This window comes from Catharus ustulatus, chromosome 2 (genome assembly GCF_009819885.2).
Source record: "Catharus ustulatus isolate bCatUst1 chromosome 2, bCatUst1.pri.v2, whole genome shotgun sequence".
Classification (NCBI taxonomy): Eukaryota; Metazoa; Chordata; class Aves; order Passeriformes; family Turdidae; genus Catharus; species Catharus ustulatus.
The window spans coordinates 55,496,907-55,518,896 of record NC_046222.1 but is presented as its reverse complement, the minus strand read 5'-3'; the positions used below and the strand labels follow the sequence as shown (position 1 = coordinate 55,518,896).

Sequence of the window (21,990 nt, the reverse complement as noted above, 5' to 3'; positions counted from 1 at the left end):
AAAGCTACGAGAGGCGCTCGTAGCAGCGCAGGACGGGGTTGAAGTTGGCCCCCGCCCCGTTTGGCCACTGTGTCCATCCTCGGGGACTCGGAGGCTGGCGAGAAGGACCCTGGGGAAGGGCCGGCTGCGGGGGCACTGGGCGAAGGACCTGTCCCGGGGCGGCCCCGCGGTCACACACAAGCGGCTCGCCGGCCCCGCACGGCCCCGGGCAGGGCAGGGCAGGGCAAGGCAGGGATCGGGGCACCCCCTCCGCGGGCAGCCCGGGTCGGCGGAGCGGCGGCTCCCGAGGGGCTGCGCTCCCGCGGGGCTGGGGGCGAGCGGCGGCGGGGGCTGTGTGAAGGGCGGGTTCCGCGGGGCTGGTTCGTGTGTGCTGTGCCTGGGGGTGAGCTCTGTCACCCGGAGCCCGTGTGCTGGAGGATCAGAACTCGGCGTGTGCGGAGGGGTGAGCCCGGCGAGGGGCGGCGTGAGGTGGATGCGGGAAGGTGCATGGTGCGAGTGGGTGAGTGAAACACCGTGGGCGTGTGTTCGTGAGCGCGACAGCGTGTGCTTCAGCGTATGTGTGTGTGTGAGTGTGTGTGCCTGCATCTGTATCCGCGTGCATGGGCGTGTGTGTGAGCGATGCAAGTGTGCGAGCGTGCGTGCGAGTGTTTGGATGTGCGCTTGTGTGCGATCGTGTGTGTGAGCGTGTGAGAGAGAGATACTGTGTGTGTGTGTGTGTGACAGAGAGATCCTGTGTGTGTGTGCGTGTGTGTGTGTGTGCGCGATGCTCTGTGTGTGTGAGCGATGCTCTGTGTGTGTGAGCGATGCCGTGTATGTGTGTGACCGTGTGTAAGCGATGCCGTGTGTGTGTGTGTGTGTGTGAGCGATGCCGTGTGTGTGTGTGTGAGTGTGCGTGTGCGAGTGCGTGTGTGTGTGTGTGTGTGTGTGTGTGAGAGAGAGAGATCCTGTGTGTGTGTGCGTGTGTGTGTGTGTGCGCGATGCTCTGTGTGTGTGCGCGATGCTCTGTGTGTGTGAGCGATGCCGTGTATGTGTGTGAGCGTGTGTGAGCGATGCCGTGTGTGTGTGTGAGCGTGTGTGAGCGCGGCGGGGGCGGCGCGGCCGGGGGGGCGCGGGGGCGGGGGGGCGAGGGGCGGGCCAGCGGCCGCGGCGCTTGCTGGCCGCGGTCCAGCCCGGCGCACTAATACAGCCTGGCGGCTCCCGCCTGACTGACGCCGGCCGGGGCTGCTGCTGCCGCTGCCGCTGCCGCTGCCGCTGCGCCCTGGCCCCGCCGCCGCGCAGCTGCAGCCGCGCTGCCGCCCGCGGCGCGCCGAGACCCCGGCCCGTGGCAGGTAAGAGCCGGGGCTCCCGGCCGCGTCCCGGGAAGGGCGGAGGGGGAAGCAGAAGGGACGGGGGACAGCGCTGCCGCCGTCGCCCCAAAGTTCGCGCCGGGGCTGTCCCGCATCCTTCCCCGAGCGGTGCCGGTGCGGGGCATCCCCCGGCGCTCCCGGCGGGGCAGGCGCGGCGGCGCCCGGGCCGGTGCTCCCCCGGCTGGTGGCCCCGGCCCCGCTGGGCTGGGGCGGTGTGCGGGCGGGGGCTGGGGCCGCAGAGCAGCGAGATGAGACAGACCGACGCCAGGACGGCGAGCGAGAGGAGGAGCGCGGGGAAAAACATTTTTATGGATGGCTAAACGCTGACAAGTCTTCCCGCTGTCAGGGTTTCTTTCTTTCTCGTTTAAGTGGAGAGAGGGGGGAAAAAAAAAAAAAGAAAAAAGAAAAGAAACAACAGAGCCCCACATGACACGTTTGGAAATACTTTTCCTTTCAGAGGTTATTTTCTGTTCAAGAAATCCCGCTCCTGGACACGCTCCCGGGCACAACGGAGCAGTATTGCTGCGATTCGGGGTTTTATTCCAGCTACGAACGGTGACTCTGATTGGCTTCTTGTCTTTTGGCTCCGAGGTTAGAATGTTACATGTTAGCAAGTAACCAACATTTCCAAAAACAATAGCCCTCGATATGGCAAATTATAAATTGCTGTAATTTTATCTCCGTGCCCAGGCAACTCTAAGTGGGGGGAATTCGGAGTTGGGCTTATTGGTAACAATTCGGATATTGTTTGGTATTGTGTTTTCCTACTTCGATTTTATGGGTAAATTTATTTGATGCTAGCCAGGTCTGCTTTAAAAGAGGCATTAGTGGGAATAAAAATAAATGACACACACATGGACACGTGCGCATATAGAGACACGCATGCCTGCTGTTAATTGCTTGCATCTTATAAATTAGTGAAAGAAATATTTCAGCCCAGAATGGTCAACTATTTAGTGAAGGAGCTCTCCCTTGGCAGAAGTGAGAAATTATGTGCATGGCTTGGGAATGTATTCAAGTTTGCAGTGGTTTGGGAAGGACACTGCAGATAATGTGTCTCTCTATATGTGCAAGTATTTGTGTGGTAGGGCTAATCTTCCCATCTTCAGGAGCATAAGATGAAGAAAGTGCTGCAAAATTCTTCTCCTCAGCAACGGTAGAACAAATGTCATCACTCAAACAAACCTCATCCGTTTTAATCCAGCCAGACAACTCCCTTCTTTCAGATTTGATAAGTACCAGTGTCTGGCTGGTTCATCTTTGCTTCCTGTTAGATTTTAAAGCAGAGGCTGGGGATGTTTGTGGTTTGTTTTTTGGTTTTTTAAATATTGAGTTAATTTGACTTAGTAGCTAAAATAAACATGCCCAAAAATACATTTAAAGTCAGTTGTATCAAGAAGGATATGTTGTATTTGCTGGGTTTGGCAGTAGTTCCCATTCCCGTCTGGTCTTTGTGATGGAATTAGAAACATTTTCTTCTTCACTTTGTTAACTCGCACATAAGCTGATAAACAGTAATTCTGCAAAAATGCCTGGGATAAGGGTCAAGTGCATTTTATCACAAATCCTTATCATGTCCATATGATATATGCAAACCGGGATATTTCCCGATGGACGCATTGAATCCGTGTCAGTATTTGTAAACTGATGCGAGGTGGAGATAGCTTTTATTTACCTGCAGCAACTGAAACGAATATGCACAAAGCTGTCAACTGCACAACTTTGTGAAGAAGTTGAGAATTAGTATTTCACTAAGAGTTATGCACACACTTGCCAAGTATCTGCAGAAGGTGGGGATGTGGTGTAGAGGAACTCGGTAGCACCTCGGGTTTGAAAGCTGCTCTCACAGAAACTGGCAGTAGTGCCCCATCTTCGCTTCAGTGGGTACAAGACCAGACCCTGCTCACTAAAAGAGCAGTGTAGAAGTGTCACTATAATGTATCACATAACATCTGGGCAGTTAATCCTCCTTTCTCTCCTTTTATTCTTTTACAGGCTTTCTGCATCTCACATTTGAATTCTTAGCTATCTGCTGTTATCAGACAGGGAGATAGTGTGTCATGCAATCCTCTCTGCTGAGTGCTAAAGTGCTGTAATTTTGATGGCCAGGCTAATCTGTCGCTATAAAGTTTTATTTTTCCATTGTTAAATTCAAAGGACAATGACTACTAATTACAAGTGACCTCTAACCAAAACACTAGCTAGAGTTTATCACCAGTGCTGATACTAACAGTAATTCCAGCATCAGCAATACTGGGCACCCTGTTTCAAAGAAACTTAAAAGAATAAAGGCACATCATATATGTATATCCTATATATATCTATATGCTCTATAATTTGTCTGCTGCAAAAAATACAGTGATAACATAGAGAGATTTCATTTTCTGTACAATATACCCTTTACAAATAATAACTACAGGGTTGGGAAGAAAAATACCCCAAACAACGCATCATAAATATTTTAACTGAAAACAGCACAGCAAAAATATTCATAGTAAAGGTTTTTCTGCCTGGTTTCCTGATACAGGCTGGTATAAAGAATCATTAGTGTTACTGTACATGAACAGCAAGGGGTAGTAATAACAACAACAATTTGACATAATCATTGCAGTCCTGTTACTGTCTTGAGAACAGTTGTAAGGAAGCACTAGACTTTGAACACAATGCAACAAAATTAATTTTTAAAGAATATCCTGGATTATTTCTCATCTTATATTTTGTCTGCAGTGTTTGAATGGTTAATGCTGTGGGAATTTTACAAGTGGGAAGGTGACTTAAAGAGACTTGAGCCCTGTGTATTTATTATAGCAGCTAAAAATCTGGCTGTGCTTTTGCAGATGAGTGGATTTAATAGATTGCAGGATCAGAGCCTAGACAGAGATCCAGACTAATTCATGTTTGCATTTTAATTAATGCAGGTGAAACATCAGGCAGATTGTTCTACAGGACTTTTTGCAGGTTTCTGCATCTTAGATAAATGTAGGGTTGAACAGTTCTCTTTGAGGTTCAGTTCTTTTGGACAAGGGCACAGCAAGGACATGGTGCAGATGGACATGGAGTGAAAGAGACTTCCCAATTTATGCAGCCATCCCTACTTAAAAAAAAACGGAAGAAAAAACAGAAGGAGAAAATTTGATAATTGATCTCTTTTTCTGAGACAGCATAAATGTAAAGGTGTGTTTCTGATTGAGAGAAGCAGAGCTTTATCTTTCCCACATCTTTCTACCCAGAACTTGTTTCTTTCCCACTCTTTTTGCCTTGTCAGAAGCATCACCGTCCTCCCTCTGCCAAACTTAGCCTCATCTTTTGCCTCTCCTGTTTCCTCACAGGTCGTGATACTTCCAGATATCTCTTGACAGTTTGTCTTTGTGTTACTTCTTACATCTCTCTTTCCTTTTGTTTGCAGATGCCAAAGCATTAGTCCACACTGTGGCAAACTTCCAGCTTGACACTGCAACCTCCCATTTCCCAACAAGCTCTCTTCTCCCGCCTACTTTCTCCTCCCAGTCACCATGAGCCCTGCCAAAATCCTGCATCTTTTGCTTTTATTTCTGAAACATCTCCCATTCTGGAGTTTCTCTATATGCCTGGCCTTTGTATAGGTTTTGAAAATATTCCCCACATCCCGAGTTCCCCACAACTGTTGGCCTCAAACTCACTGTCCATTAAAAGAGAGAAATGAGGAGGAAAGAGAATTAGCAGACCCGTGGGTCATTAGAGTTTGTTCTGCTTCAGGCTTCCTTTCACCCTCATTACCTGGCTACAATGGGAGCCAGATTGGCCACTTCTTGATAAGGGTGGCTGTGTGTTTGCTCGGCGTGGTGGTGTGCTGGGTCATGCACGGCGCTGTGCAGAGCAGCAGGCAGGAGCTGGCCATGGAGGTGCCCTTTCCAGAGGGCCTTGTCTGCAAGCAGCAAAGCTCCATCTAATGAAGAATCCTTTATAATGTGAATAACCCTGCAGCTGAGTTCAACACATTTCAACAATACTTAATATTTTTTTTACATGTGCTTTCTTGCTGTGCCTTCCCTTAACAAAACCCCCCCAAAACATAAAAACAAACCAAACAAAAAACAACCAAAAAACAAAACCCCAAAACCAAAATTCCCAACCTTTTTTTTTTTTTTTTTTGGGTCTTATAAGCATTCCTTTGTGACATTCCTCATCAGAAGAGTTGATGATGCTTTGCAAAGCCATCCCTGTCAGGGTACCTGTGGGACAGATGCAGAAATGGAGACACCTGAGGGAAAGCTGTTTGCCCTGAAGCCCATGGCAGGAAGCAATCCCACACTGCCCAGTAGGCACAAAACTGACCGGAGGCACAAGCAGTTCATGTGGCTTTTCAAAACTCTCTTTTGGTTACTTGCTGGTCTTGCCCAGCCAAACCTACTTGTCTCTGTCAAATTACCCTGGCCCAGCTGCCAGTGTGCAGTTTCTCACCCTGCAGCATGTATGAGGTAGCTGATTTATCATCTCTCTCATCAACAGATCTTGAATTACTTCACACAGAGGCCTTCACAGAGACATCTAGAGTAGAGAAACCAAAATCCGTTCCCATGGGAGACTGCAGCTGTGGCTCCCATGCCTGTCCTGCTGCATGGTCCTGCAGGACCACCTCAAGCTTCTTGGTGGTGGCCTCCTTGGGAGCCTTGGGCTGTAGGGGCTGCATGGGCCAGTGGTGAGTGTTAGTAGGGGAGAGGAAACAGCTGTGAAGAGGTGGGGTGTTCCTTGGAATACTGAATGGATTTGGAGAAGAGTGAAATACTTCTTTTAAAGACTCAGGACCTGTTTTGTGCCTTCAGCACAGTGTTTTCTGAAGCTGGTCTTACATCTTACATGCTAAAGAGAATCCAGCCTATGTTTTTTACTCTCGGGCTCAAATGTAGGCGTATAAAGCCTGTTTAAGCTTATACGCAGGTCTTCTGGTTTACAGAGAATCTGAGCACCCGCATCTTCAGCTGAAGTCAATGGGAATAGTCAGCCCTCTCCTTCTTTCTCCCACAGGAGGGAACCAGATAGGCAAGTTCTTGCTTTTTTTGTTCCTAGCCCTGTTGCTGGGAAATAGCTTCCACAGACAGTCCAAGCATATCCAGATATTTTTCATAGAAAATATCCCAGTCCCTTGACCAAGGCAATCCCTTCCACTGAATCGGATCTTTACATAGATAAAGCACACTGGTACTAGTGCTTACCTCTTCTCCACACATTTATTTATTTATTTATTATTGCTGCAGTTCTCCAACATGTAGGCCCTGTGGATGCTCCACCCTTCCTCCCCCCTGCAGGGTTTCACAAGCCACTGAGGGCTCAATTAGCACAGATTACTGCGGATGTTCATGCAGGGGAACCTATATGTCAATCTTATTGCATTAGCCATTTCCCACAGTGATGCACAATGGAAGCCTTTTAGGAAAAACAGATTTGAATGTGATATGGTTTGAACACAATGAAAGGCTAATGCGATTCCATGGACAACTGCTAGTGTGATGTGTACAGAAAGTGTTTTGTGTGTGAAATCTATCCCCCCCTATGCAGTTGGCCAGGCTGTCTCACCTGGAGAGAAGCAGGTGGCCAGCAGTACTGTTGATTCCTTCCCAGGTCTGCTGCCAGAGGGGAAGTACTTCTGGAAGTTCTTCCTTTTGAGTATTTTATCCATGATCCATATGATTGATTTATCTGTAGGTCACTTTCCAAGCTATGAGATGCTAAATCATCTGCAAAAGATGCCTACTATGTTAACACCAGAACTGAGTAATGCTTCAGACAGACCTCTCTGGGGTGGGATGTGCTACCATACAATATGAGGAGAATATTTGCTTTATCCTTTTTCCCCATATGCAGTGTAAAGGCACAACCAAGTCTCTAAAAGCATTTTCTCTTCTAACTTGAGACAAGAAACTTCCAGAATAGGTTCCCATCAGAGCATCAGAGTGCCACATCCTTGGTGAAGTAATTGTTCTTTAGATGTATCTTTATTCACAACATTCTTAACATTTAAATCTAAGCAAATCCTTTTCCTAAAATTAGTATTTGGGAATTACTCCAAGAATGCCAGTGATTGATAAGAAGGATTACAGGATCTGATTAGTGTGGCTGTAAACTTTAAACCAACATTGAAGCTGAAATTCTTTTCAAGTCCCCTTCTTCCTTTGTGAAGTGTTTGTTCTGGAGGCACTTGGCTGCATGCTCTGTATTAGAGACGAGTCAGCTTTTGTTTTAAAAGCAGGAATTCTATTTTTTGCGTATTTCTAACTGTTCCATTTTTAGAAACACCAGTGGGCTTTTCTACAGTTTCTGGGAATGGTGGGTATGTGAAGAATGCAGGACTGACTGGCTATAAAGTGGGGATAGCCAGAGCCATGAGAAGATATTTTGGCTTCCTAGGGCAGGTTGATGCACCTCCTGATCACCCCAATGCCTCCTGCCTTCTCCCACAGATACATCCCCAGAGCTCCTCCATGGCATGAGTGCTCCTTAGCTCTGCTGGAGGAAAGCAGCTGAGAGAGGGGCCCTTCCTCGGAAGTGACAGCCTGAGCCTGAGCAAGGCAGCCTCAGGAAGGGGTAAGGCAGGGACTGGCTAAATGTGTCTTCTTCCTGCCTGCAGGGAGCAGGGTGTGAGGCAGAGAAGAGGATGTGTCCCTGTGGGATTGCATCTTAGAAACTTCAGTGTGGGCCAGACAGGGAGCACTGTGCGCTTCACTCCTTATAAACATCACAGCCACTGGTTTCCTTTAAAATTTAATGCCAAGGAAGGAAGTGCAGTCGGAGAGAGATCATAGCGATAAATTGGTTCAGTTTAATATTTTTACACAGACTTTGGTTGTGGTAATTTTGTGGGATGCCTTCAGACATTGTGGGAGATTTTCAAAGGCAAAGATTGGTGAGAAGATCCAGTGCTCTGATTTGGGTTGCCATCCCCAGCAGCTGGGTGCGAGTGGCCCAGGGGTAAAAGCCAGTGTAGCCGTGCTAGCCCAGTGCTGCACCTGAAGAAAGGGATCATTTTGCTTGGTTCTAATAGGGGATGTAGGGACATAAGGGCTTATCTCAAGGGGTTTTCCAGTCCCTTCTTCCTCCCCAAGGCCAGCACAGTTATTTTTGAAGCAAGCTGTGTAAAATGCACCCACAGAATTCCAGCAGCAACCATCCCAACACGTATCTATCCTACACATATGCTCCCCCTGATTTTTCAAGTGGACGTGAAAGACAGATTCCCTTATCCTGTCTGCAACAGCCTTGGCACATGGGGTACTGTTACCATGCCCATGCACCTCTGCTTCCCCCATCTTATATCACACTGACAGAGCTTTGCTGAAGCATCTGCCAATGTGCTCATCCAGAGCAGTTGCACAGCAGGAATTGGAACACACCTTCCTAATCCGGCATCATGGGCATACCAAACATGACCTGGGTACCTAATTTTCTTTTGCAACAAAATATATTTTTTGAAGAATATATGTGGTTTGAAACACTTGTCCTGTGGAAGTGCATGAAGCTGTGTTAAGGTGTGCAGCTTATATACTTGAGTCTTTCCTTCTTTATATCAAGTAAGAATGTGTTATTCTGTCAAGAGAAGCTAAAGGATGCTGTGTAGAAGACATAGTACTTGAGCGGCTACATGAGCTCAGAAAAATTATGTGGATGTCACAAATTTTTAGTCACTAGCATCAGATTTTGTTCCTTCTTTATTTGGGAGGCAGTGAGTTCAGGTGAAGGTTCCACAGGGTGAGCAAGTGGCTGGAGAAGCATGAGGTGCTGTGAGATTTGCTTTGTGATATTGATGCAGGCACATAAAGTTCACTGTAGAAGGGTTTTCTGAACAAACTTTAAAAAGACTCAAGAAAACGCGTTTCAGAGGCCTGCATTGTTCATTTGAGCTTATACGAATAAACAAGATGTTGCCAGGGCTGTGTGAAATTGGATAAATTTGAGCCTCACTCTCCCTCCTGTCATTGCGCCTGTTTTTAGTTAGAGCAGTCCAGGATCAAACTGGGAAGAAATTTAATTTCTTAAGTAAAAAAAAACCAAAACAGCCTTCTTTACATCCTATTAAATTAAAACTCTAGGTGTTAGGTTCTGTGTTTGTAGAAGAAGTTGGTAACATTGTAATGAGTGTGTTTTCTTGTGTGTGAAAGACAGTGGTTTCAGATATATTCTTTGCACCCTTGTCTGGTGGGTCCCAAGGACAACAAGAAGCCTCTGGGGATCCCAGTTGATTTTGAGGGTGCCATGAGTTGAACAAGTGATTTGCATGCTTCAGAAATAGCATGTGGCCACTGTTGCTGAGCCATGAGCTGATTGCTGGACTGTGCTGCTCAGGCATCTGCTTTCACACTGCTCTCCTGGAATGAGAGTACATGTGAAACCTCTGCTGCCCAGAACAAAACCAAAAAGGGCTGGTGCATGAGGCACAAGGCAAGGTTTGCCACTCATTTGAGACCCACATGTTTGTGCACACTTTTGTTTGTTTTTCGTTTGTTTTAAACCACTTTTCCCTGCTGATGTGTAGAAAATCCCCATAGTGCAGGGCAGTGATGATGTGACTTGAGAGGTTTTTTGCAGCCCTGGGTGTGTGTGGGCTGCTGCCAGCTGGGCATGTTTGAAAACACACCAAGAATCAGTTAATTTAAGAAAACTCGTGTGCTTCTCTCTTTCATAGTAGGTAGAAGTAACTGAATCAGTTCTAGGTAAAAATAACTAACCAAGAGCATGTTCACTGCATTCCTGTTCACACTGATCGACTGAAACAATTTCCTCCCTTCCACTTCTGTTGTGATTTAGTCACCGAGTGTCAGACTTCCAGCTATAATTGTCTCACTGCTGTTTTCCAGCCACATGCATCTCCAAGAACTGCACAGCTTGTCTAGACAACCCTGTGAGAAATCTCCCTCTGTGGCCTTACTTAGCTGTTGCAGTGACACTGAGACTGATGATGTCAGGCATTCTTGAGACAGATAGCCATGCCTCTCACCATGCAGTTTGCCCAGGCAAGTGCTGGAGTGGAGGCAGCACCTTGAAGCTTTATGCTGAGACCAGAAGCACATACACATCTGCCCACACCTGTGCTTACATGCACATTCACAGATATGCTTTTGAGGGAGGTTGGACAGTTTGCTTTTACACAGTGATGTCTTAAGTCTGTTTTCGTTAGCATCCATTAGAGTTTTCCTGTTTGACTTTGGCAGAAAGCTTAGAGTGAAATTTAACCAGGACTGGTACAATTTCCCAGCTGTGCCTATGGGAGTGAAGTTCCCTCAGCCTGAGGGAATGGTATGAAGCTGTGTCAGTGGAGGTTTAGGTTGGATATCAGGAAAAGGTTCTTCACCCAGAGGGTGGTCGGGCACTGGAACAGCTCCCCAGGGAAGAGGTCACAGCATCAAGCCTGACAGAGTTCAAGAAATATTTGGACAACACTCTGAGGCATGTGGCATGACTCTTGGGGTGACCTGTGCAGGGCCAGGAGTTGACTTTGGTGACCCTACTGGGTCCCTTCCAACTCAGGATAGTCTATGATTCTGTGATTCTATGACAATTGAATTAGAGGAAACTTCACCATCATGTTGGACTGCACAGGCATTTCACTGAGGTGTGATGTGAGTCTTCCCTGACACAATGGATCCTTTTTACATTAGGTAAAATCTAAGCTTCACAAAATATTTCCATAGTGGAGGTGTCAGCATGTTGGCACATGACACAGAGGAGGACACGTTTAATTTCCATGAGCTCTGGAACCCTCTTATTGACTTCATCAGGACCTGGCTCCAGTTATGAAATTGTATGCCCACAATTATGGTGGGCTTTCCTCTGCTCCTGGAATTTCAGGCTCTTTAGTACCACAGTAGAAGTTACTGAAGTGATGCTTCTGGAGCAACACATTTCTCCTGTTCACTTGAGGACCTACAGGCTATTTTTACACTGGAAGGTGAAAAATGGGCATAGGAGGAGGAGAAAATATCCTAGTCCCTTCCACTCCATGTCCATTTTACTGGCTCTCAGTGTTGCAGTCATTCAGACTTGAGGTGCCTTATCTGACGCAGCATTAGCTGTGTGCAGTGCCTGATTTTGCTATTTTTTTCCCTAGATATTTATTTTTAGGTGGAATGGTCCATGCCATGTACACACATATTTTTATCAAATACATGTTTAGGGACTTGGGGATGAGTAGGTCAGATATGGGTGTCAGAAATTTATGTTTATGTGGCCAAGTAAATTCTACTGAAAGACTGCTTCTACACTAATAAATTAAACATGCCTTATACTGTTCTTGGCCTTTAGGATTACTTCTGTGAAATGGTTGTCTCACCCTCCAAAACATGGTGGGTCTATGCTGACTTATTATTAGAAGTGACCCCTGTTCCCTCCTAACTCTTGAACTACACACAAGAGTGGTTTGGGGGAGTGCTGCTGGCACAAACTGAAGCCATTCCAGATGCTGGGGTAATAACATGCTACAGGTAATAAAGTTCCTGTGCCCAGGGACGTTTCCCACCGCTATTGTGCCGCGGGAGTGGTAGACAACCCTATGTTTAGGGAGAATGGAGCCTGTGAACTGGGCTGACATGTTTCCATTCCCACTTTCTCCTGCAGGCTACAGAAACAAAAGGGTGAGTCCATGCTCACGTCCCATACCATCTTCTACCTCTTCCCTAAATCAAGCTTCAGATCTTAGGCTAAACTTAATGATGGAATAAAGATTTACAGCATGGAAGACTGACCATGTTTAGTGTTGATCAGTCACTTAGCTGACAGATAGACAAAGCCTTCCTTGTAGTCCCAGAGGAAGGAATCGTGTTAGGAATGTATCCTGAACGATGCCTGACTCATCCTTGTGACAGCACATCATGTTGTCACTGAGGGAGATAGAGCTGACCAGACCAGAACTTCCGTCATCCTATAATGGACATGTGCTGGGAATGTGGATCAAACTGTAACACTTCCATCCCCACTGCCACTCTAAACTGCATCGAGCATCAAGAAACACAGTGGATCATCAACCCAGGAAATACATCAGGTGTGGGTTTGAAACATTCCAGTTGGGCAGGCAAGTTGCCTGTTACCAAAGGCATATGGCTTAAGCAACTGCTGTCCTGAAAGATTGTTGAAATTAAATTGTGAATTGACATCTCTGTCGTTGCAGCCCTGGAGCAGAGTGGCTGCCTCGCTATTTCGCAATGGAGAATCTGAGCATAGCAACACAAGGTTTAGTCTGCTGGATAGTGTGCAGTATTATGTAATTTAATAACATTAAATAGGATGCTCTGATAATATAATTTGAAAACTGTTTAGTTTATTTAATGACATTTATATTTTATATGTCAGTTGAATTTGGGGGAAAAAGATTTTAGAAGAAACTGGGGGGAGTGCGGTAGGAAATTGTGCAATGTACTTATCTGAGACTACATCACATGGTCTGCAAAGCACAGCTTTTGCTTTTATACACATAGTCTTGGCGACTCTCCCACTAGCAACAATAGTGCTCAGACTCATACTGATGTCACTGTTGAGTTATTTAATTTGACTGAACGAGATTAATGTGTTTATTTAAAACCTTGGTCAAAATGGAAAAGAAAATCTGGGGACAATACTTTTATGTGAACATGTATGTTTTCACATCTGATGATTGTAATGTTGCATTAACTTATCAGGAGCAGTTGTTTACACATGCCAATGCTCAGGAGACCCCCTCAGATAAGAAGTGTGAGCCGTTTTCCCTCTCGGCATAGAACAGAGACTTCTACACTGCTACTGGTCCAGTGGGCCTTCATCCCAGCTTTCCTTGCTTCCTGTTGCTGCTTTGAGGGTTGATCCACAGTGATCCCAGCATTGTTTTATTTTCTCATGTGAGGATGGGGCTTGGTGCTGCCAGGTAATGATAGCAGTGTGATGGTGGATCCTCCACAGTCTCTCACCAGGGCAGCGAGGGACAGACACCTTCACTGCACAGCGTGTCAGGATAAGGCTGGGCTCTGTAGGCTGAGCCTGCTCCTGCAAAGGCTGGAGCTTGCCTGCCTAAATTTTATCCACAATATGTTTTTACGAACAAAGTGAGGTGGTTTTTTTCATGTGATAAATCACTCTGACTTTACTTCGTTCTCACATGTACCTGTGTTTGCAATAGAGTTTGGTTTTGTTTAGAGGCATTAGTAACTATGCAGTGAGATGCTCCAGGTCATTGGACTTTTACTAACACAGAGCAGAGGAAAAATTTGGAATCTGAGGTTTCTTTTTGTATGGTGGGACAGGTTTCCACAGTTCCGTGGAATCGATCTTTGACTGATGAAGGGTGCGAGCGAGGGGGCTTCTGCCATGCTCTGTCAAGAGCCTCTCTTGACAGTCCAGGTCAAATGGACACACACATAGGTTGATAATGTAGAAATTGCATAAGCCAGATCTCAGTGCTCTGGTGGGTGCCTGTTAGCAAGGTGTGCCTGTTCTGCCTTCCAATTTTGCAGTTCCTCTGTGCATATTTTCGTGGTGCTTGCCATATGAAAGTCTTGGAGAGGAGCAGCTGCTGCTGCCAAGGAGTTGCTTCCATGATTTCTCCTCTGTGGGGCCAAGTGCCTCCATCCTCCTAGTGCAGTGGAAGGCTTTTGGGACTTTGAGCCCCTTTCCCCACCACTGCTGCTGTTGTGGAGGAAGGGAAAAGGCTTGTTATGTTTCCATGTATCTGCATTTCTCAGGGTGATAGACATCTCAAAGGGTAATGCAGTGGGGCATTAGGGATGGGCATGAGAACAAAACAGAAGAGCTGGGAGAAAAACAGCTCTAGGCAGTCCTTGGTCCTCAGTAAACACCACAGCCTGTCCAAGAGGCTGTGCTGCCCTGGGCCATGAGTGCTCACACTGCAGCATGCTCCAGAACCGCAGGGCGCCGAGGGTATCCGCGTATGCCAAGGAACCACCAGTCCTTGGGATTGACCTCCTGTCTCACTGTGTTTTACCTGTGCCTGCACACGGTGTCCCCAGGTGCCCTTTGAACTCTTACAAGATCTGTGCTTTTAAGGAAATGGCACAAAAACGCAGTTTGTGAAGCTCTGCCACTCACTGTACTGGACAACATCTGTCTCCTCAGTGGCTGCATCTAAGTGGTGCTGAGGACTGTGACCAGACCTTTATTGGTGGGAGCAAAAAGGTCCCCATGGCTGGACTAGGGCAGTCATGGAGCTGCATCCATTTGGAAGCTGTCCCCATCTCCTGTTTTAAGTGCCCTTGGTGTAGTTCAGACCTTCGGATTTGCTATGCATGAAATATATTGCATATATGCAGAAATATATTTAAAGGAGTAAATAGGTAGACGTACAAGGACATTTTTTCTCAGAGTTCCAGTCAGTGGAAATATGTAATTTTCACCTAAGATTAGACTGGTTCCAGCTATATAAAAAAAAAAAAGGAAAAGCCCTCAAAAACTAAACTCTTTCTGTTGGACTTTGTCAGATATAGCAATTCCTAGCAAAAATAACTCAGGATGCATCCAGCACAAACTGTGTCCAAAGGTCTGTGTTTTGGATCCAGAAAGCTGTGAACTGCTGAAGAGAGAGAAACAGACTGTGTAGGCAAGAAAGGTTTTTCTCTTCCATGTAAGTAAATATAAATAAGTTTAGAGAATACTAGTAAATCTTTCAAAAGCCTTAAACGAATTGTAGAAGCGGTTTAAATTAGTTTTGGAGTTAATATTTTACAACTCTTATTTACAACTCACAGTACAGTGAGATGGGAGTGGCAGAGACGGGGTTGAAATCCGAACAGTAGTCTACTCCTTGCTTCCATAAAATTTGATATTACAGATTTATTTTCATAGAAGATGATTAAGCTGAACCTACAGCCACCAGCATATAAAAAAGAGGGTAAATTTTATTCTGTACCAAAAATAATCTTACTCCTGCAACCATTTGCCTGGTGCATTAACTCTGAACACAATTTGAAGTGACTGGATGCTTAACAATTTCCATGGTCCAACTGTAAAATGAGTGGGTGGATCGTGGGGAGGAGAGGCTTGGGCCCAAAATAAACATCAAAAACCAAACAGAAAACCGCTGAGAATTAACTACACATTTAGAATAATTTCTCTTTCAAAATATTTTATTGAAGGAACAATGGAAATAGTGTGTGAAGCCTAACCATGTATTGTGTTGCTGTTCCAGGCTTCATCAGCAGTTTCTTGATGTTTGGAAAGTTCTGAGACCCACCCTGTTGGACTACTTGTAATCAGTGCCTAAGACTACAAAAAACATACGTGTGAGAGAACCTTTCCTTGAACCAAGTGTCCATCACAGTACTGTGGAAACTCCGTGCAGGCCTTGCAAGTCAGGAGAGCAGTTTGTGCTTCGTTGACACTTGTGCATAATCTCTGCTTCTTATGCACTCCAGCACCCCCATCAGTTCCTTGTTCTCCTTCACCAGCCCCGCAGTGAAAAGGCTGCTGGGCTGGAAACAAGGAGATGAAGAAGAAAAGTGGGCAGAAAAAGCTGTTGATTCCTTAGTGAAGAAGTTGAAGAAGAAAAAAGGAGCCATGGAGGAGTTGGAGAGGGCTCTGAGCTGCCCGGGTCAGCCCAGTAAATGCGTCACGATCCCACGTTCCTTGGATGGGCGGCTGCAGGTGTCTCATCGCAAGGGGCTTCCCCACGTCATATACTGCAGAGTGTGGCGCTGGCCTGATTTACAGTCTCACCATGAGCTGAAACCACTGGAATGTTGTGAGTTCCCTTTTGGCTCAAAACAGAAAGAAGTGTGCATCAACCCCTACCATTACCGGCGGGTGGAAACCCCAGGTAATTATGTCATCTACAAACGATTCGCATCTCTGTGTTAGCTCTTGCTCTGGCAGGTCTAGTCTTGGTGCATCCTACAGCTGTGCTCTGAAATGTGAAAAAGCAGGTTCCATCTGATGGAAGCATCTTGAGTCTTACCCTGCCTGGTGCTATCAGAGCTCTGGCAACCAGGACTAGGGAGAGAGTAAGGAATCCCTCTCCCTTTGGGGTCTGCATCCCATAGGACCCCTGAGGGCACTCGGATCTTGTCCAAGGTGCTGAAAACAACTCCTCTCCATGGTTGTGGATGCTGAATCCTCCCTGTCTGAAATGGTGGCGATTTGCATGAAGTCTGGCCACCAGCCTAGCCTCACCACTGTGGTGAGATTTATGTCTCACTGAAAACCAGCAGTTGACTCATTAACCCCCAGGAAACACTAGCTCTCTCTTTAAAGATAAGAGTTGCAGTAAGATGGCATATTTTGCAGGGAATATGAAACCAGGTCAGTTGATTCTTCCTAAATTACCTGGTGGCCTGCCTTAAGTGGGATTTACTTACCTAAATTGAGAGTTTATGTGAAAGAAATCTACCAGGTTCCCATAGAACTTTGAAATTCTTCACTGATAATCCTCTTTGGACTGTACTAAAAACTTGTGACCTCACTAAAATGTCGTTTAATTGGGCTTTATGTTAATGAAACAGCTGTTTTAAAATTGTAGTGTTCAGTGTTGACTTCTATAGGGATCTTAGAAAGCAGGGCTGGCAAAGGTCTTGAGCAGTCATCCTGTTTTCCTCTGCCCAGACTCCCAACCAAACCAAATTACCAGGTACATTCCTGACAGATCTTTTCCTAATGAGCTCTAAAAATCCCATGTGATAAAGGCTCTACAACCTCCCCTGGCAAGTGTATCTATTGCTTTGCTACCCTTATGGTTCAAAATTATTTCTAATGTCTAACCTATCTCTCCCTTGCTGCCAAAAATCATGGTAATTTAATTTACTAATGGATACAGTTGGTAAATGTATACTTTTTGTTCTGAGATTACTCCTTGTCTGGCATGAACTTTACTCTGAGGTGACATTAGGATCAGATAAGTGAACTGTGGGATGTTTCTTTTCACACAGATGAAATAAGGGAAAGACATTTGTTGACATTTGTTAAACACCAGGGGCTACTTCCTCTTCTGATAATCCTTCCAGTGCAGCAGAGCTGTCACAGTGAAGTTGCATCTGATCTGCTGTAAACATTGTCAAAACTTTTACATTTCACAGCTACACTGAGTGGTGCTTGTTGTCAACAGTTTTCAGTGGAAAGAGCTGATCTCATGCCTTGCTAAGTAAACTCCTCAATAATTTAAGAAAAGATGCCCATAAAATATCCCATTTTTTGTTTTTGCATGTCTTTATTTGCAGGCTGCAGTCTTTAGAGTCTTTTCATTTCTTCTGGTGTAACTTTGGTGCAGTTAATGGAGTTTCCTTAGGGCAGTAGTTGACAGGACTGAGCAGTGCTGATTTCAATGCTGGTTTTCTCATCTGTTCAGTGCCAGCTAACAAACACTGCTAATGGAATAGTCCAGCAGCTGCTAAATGGCTGCCAAAGTTTGTTGTTCTGATCCTGAAACTCAGCAGCTTTCATCTGTGGGCCTGTCTCTATTGTCTGTGCAGCAGACTGGCAGTATCTCTGCTAGTAAAGTAGAAGGGGACAAGGTGCTGGTCTGGCTACTGCTGAATTGGTAACATGATCGCAGGAACAGCTTTGACCCATGTGGACTTGTGTGGACTAGCAGCTCTCAGAGTACAGGGGTTAGCCCATAGGAGATCACTTTGGACTTGGCCACCTTGTTTCGGCGGTGAAAGTGAGTGCAGCTGTGAGGATACAAGCTGTGCTGTGCCAGGTCTCCACAGGACCCGGGAATTGTTCTCAAGCTGTTGTATTCACTCATATAATTCTGCTTACAGGGACAACTCAGAAGCTGAAGCTCACAGCTATAGTATATATTTGTACAGTATACCAAAGAGTGCAATCCACTCAGGTGTTCTGGGCCAGCATCAGGAGAGAGAACTCACACCACTGAAAGTGGTGCAGTGCAGCTCCAGATAGAAAGCAGTGCTGCAAGGAGGTGTTGGCAAGGCAAGAGATCAAAGAAGCTTCGTGAGAAGGTGGTAGCAGTGAGGTCACCACAGAAAAGGCTGGGAGTGGTTGATTTAGATGCCAGTCTGTTTAAACAACAGTCCTCTTTTAACTGCAGGAAATCTACATCTTGGTTGTTGGTGATCTTCGGCTTATATGAGATTTTCTGAGTCTCATCCTCTGGAGCTGAAGCATCTACCCATTGAATAAGTCAACACTAATTTTTATAATCCACCAGAAAATAATACCAGTGTTATTTTCATGCAAATGTCCATCCTTTCAGGGATCAGTTTCCATCACTAAAGTCTTTCTCACTGAATCAACCACTCTGTGACCAGATCTATTATCTTCAATGCAGAACAAATGAGATGTGTCAAAGAAGGGAGGGCCTCACCCTTTCTTTGACAGCCTGGCAAATCCCTAGACCTCTGTTACTAGAGTACATCTTTGAAAACTGGTTAGAGATTCAGGGATTTCATTGCCTCTGCTGTGTCCTCAGGCTGCCCAGTCCCATTTTAGGCTGTGCTACTGTCATGGCACAGATTACGCATGGCTTTTATTGCTGCTACAGGTATTGCTGGCAAATTTCTTCCCAGGTCTGCCGAATAGCAGGTGCCACTTAGACAAAAAGCAGAAAATATTTCCTCTGTCTGTGCAACATCCCACTGCAGAGAGGAGTTAGGCCACCTTATCTGAACGAGGTAGGTATGCTGCTTATGCTCTGTTTCCCCCTTCATTGTTGCCTTCAAAGAACTCCTCAGAAGTCTGGTTTGCTGTCAGCAGAAGCTGCCTAAACATGTACCCTGTGTTTTTACAGGAGATCATTCATATGTAAGTATTGCAAATGTGAGGGTGCACCATTGCTGTAGACAGTAGAATGTTTTACTTAGACTAACTGACAGCTTTCATGAAGCCTGAGTGGGACTAAGATGTGATAGCCTCCCAAGTGGAAGACCACCTGATGGCCTCACTGTTGGCCATGTGTTTGGGAGTAGTCATGGGCATGGGGAGTAGATGGATCTCACTGGAGAGTGGTCTCCAAAATTTGTAAGCTGTGCAGAGATGGATTAATGTGTGAGAAATCACAGTGTGGATGTTGCACCTGAAATTAACATGAGGCAAATAAGTTTGCTTGCTAGCATCTGAAGTCACAGGCTCTGGGCACAGCCAGGTTCCCAGTAAGAACTGTTGAAGCTAAAGGGAACAGGAGAAAGGCATGAAAGGCAGTGTCAGGACTTAGGACATTACGCTATTTGTCTTCAAATTTGTCTTGAACAAAGATCATCAACACTTCAGCATGCATGGAAGGAAGGGCCCACCTCTGGCTCTTGGTGGACAAGAGCAGGTAGAAGAAAAGGACCCCAATGAGCAGAGAAAATGTGGGTAATTTATGAGGACAGACAGGTCCCAGCATACTCAGTTACTCAGTTTTATGCCCCTGGTCACACTTCCTTCAGAGTGGTTGAGCCCTGGAGAGTGACATGTTACCAAAAAAACAAAGAGAACAAAGCCCTGAGGGGTACTCTTAGCCACAAACAACAAAATCTCTGAATGCCTCCCCACCACAGAGGCTTTAGCCCTCTAGGCAATCACAGAACAGTCAGTGGAAAGAGTGAGCGAGGTGACAAAATCTGCTCAGCAGAGCAGAAATTAAGAGTGCCATGGTCAGAGTCGGGAAGGAGTTCAAGGCTTGAAAATTCTTCCTGCTGACTCACTCAAGGCAAATCAAAGGCTTTCCCTGGCAAGCGCTGTTCACACATCCAGATTCTCAGCTTTCATTTAGAGAAGGAGCTGAGTTCTCACAGGGCTGAAGGAAGCAGCTCCCTTAGCTGTGGTACCCACAGTGAGGTCTCAGCCTCTCAACACTGCATGACGTTGCTGCACACAGCTGTCCCTTGCTCAGCACGTCTGCTGGGTGCAAAGGGATCACCAGCTCCTCATCTTTGAAGGCTGCCAGTCAGCACTGGCTGATCAGCAGCAGACCTGACCAGCATCATACCAGTTTCGTGGAGCTGCTGAGGAAAACTCAAGAAGCAGCAACAGCTCACAGCCTGCAGCTGTTCACAGGAGCATGGGATGGGAAGAGTACAGATCACCAAAACCACATCTGCAGTGGTGGTACTGGTCTTGTCCCAATAAATAGTAGTTAAAGAGTTTATTTCTCCCCACTGGCTGTGAAGAGATCCACAGGGGACAGGCAGTGCATGTCAGATGTGAATACTTCTGTTGCCTGTATGACTCCTACCTGGATGTTTAAAGCTAAAATAACAGTCAAGAAGCATATATACCTTTCTCTACCAAATGACTTAAGAAAGTGGCAGCGGACTCTTCATGCCACAAATAGGGGGATATGAGGGGCAGAAGGAAAGAAAGTACAGTAATTTCACGAATATAAGATGCACCATTTTGACTAAAATTTTGGTCCCAATCCGAAAGTGCGGCTTATAATCAGATGCGGCCAATATATGAACAACGTTCAGAAATTTGCCAACCTGGAAATATGAGCCTGCCACCCCAGAGGGGCAGCGCTGAGCAGTGGCAGGCATGCCCCGGCCCCGGAGGGGCAGCGCCAGGCGGCAGCAGGCATAGCCCAGCCCCGGAGGGGCGGCTGCGAGCCGGGCTACCTGGCCCCGAGCCAGTAAACCCCACGATCCTGCAATTCTGTTACTAATTGGCAACTTTGTGAAAGTTGCACACAGATCCTCGCTGTGAACAAAAGTGTGGCTAATAATCCGGTGCAACTTATGTATGGACAAAGAACGAAATGTTGCCAACACCTGGACATGCGGCTTATAATTAGGTGCGGCTTGTAATTGTGAAATTACTGTAATCTCCAGAGCACCACTCCATGTTCTGGCCAGAGGCTAATTAGCAATGCACTGGGCCAAAGAAGCATGTGTATGTAGTGTCTTAACAGGTATCCCATGCCCATGTTTCCAGGCAGACAAGAAGATAACTTCTGCAGTGAACTCCCTGCCATCAATCCAATCTTTTGCACAGTTTTAGGGCTCAGTTCTTCAGGTCGTGGGTGACTAGCAAATTCCCAGTGGTACATTCAAGTGGGTGGTCAGACACGTTGTTTAACCCTGCCTCTACTGCAGCATGGTGCTAGACTGAGCAAGAAGCTGTAAACCCATTGCTGGTACCAGGCACCGTAAGTGCCTCAGCACTCGGAGTGACTGATGTGCATTCCAAGCAGTCTCTTCTCATGACCATGTTTTGCATTATCTATACATTATTTGCTTTATTCAATAGCAATTATTTGACTCTTTCATTAAGCTGGATAAATGAGAGTTTGCTGTAATTAAAAGTTGTTAGCTAACATACCTAAAAAGAATTTGCCTTACCTAGACAGAATTTTTTGGCCCAAGCAATATGTTAAAACACATTCAAGCTGTATATTCCCATCAACATCTGAAACCAGGAGTGCACACTGCTGTTTGTTTCCATAAACTAGTAAGAATAGACTGGAAGATGATGTGCTGCCAAGTTTTAGACCAGAGGAACTCTGAATACTAGGTCAGTCAATACAAGCCTGCTGAATTGTCCCTGATGCTGGGACAATTCATCCTTCTCACACTAACTCAAATTGCCTCCTTATCTTCTTTGGTGGCTTTAAATCTGCACGATATCAACTGGGAATTCATTCCCCCTACCTGTGTTGAAAGCCTTAACTAAGATAATTGTGCACTATGTGAGCTAGTAACTAATAAAAAAATCTTGGGGTACAGAAATCACCCATTGTAGGTGCTGCTCTCCCCACCAAGTC

At 46.0% G+C, this 21,990-nt stretch overlaps 1 protein-coding gene across 3 annotated transcripts in view; it reads left to right on the top strand.

The window, feature by feature from the left end:
• The first annotated feature begins 1,241 nt into the window (after positions 1 to 1,241).
• SMAD9 (SMAD family member 9) overlaps positions 1,242 to 21,990 on the top strand; it is a 43,655-nt gene continuing 22,906 nt past the window's right edge. Inside the window, exons 1-3 of one of the 3 annotated variants that reach the window (XM_042779000.1) lie at positions 1,287 to 1,328; positions 1,804 to 1,901; positions 15,484 to 16,110. In XM_042779000.1, the coding sequence (XP_042634934.1) occupies positions 15,699 to 16,110 (412 nt within the window). In that variant the 5' untranslated portion in view covers positions 1,287 to 1,328; positions 1,804 to 1,901; positions 15,484 to 15,698. Of the gene's footprint in view, positions 1,329 to 1,803; positions 1,902 to 15,483; positions 16,111 to 21,990 lie in introns of all 3 variants that reach the window. The other 2 variants (XM_033051787.2, XM_033051786.2) reach the window with 2 other exon arrangements.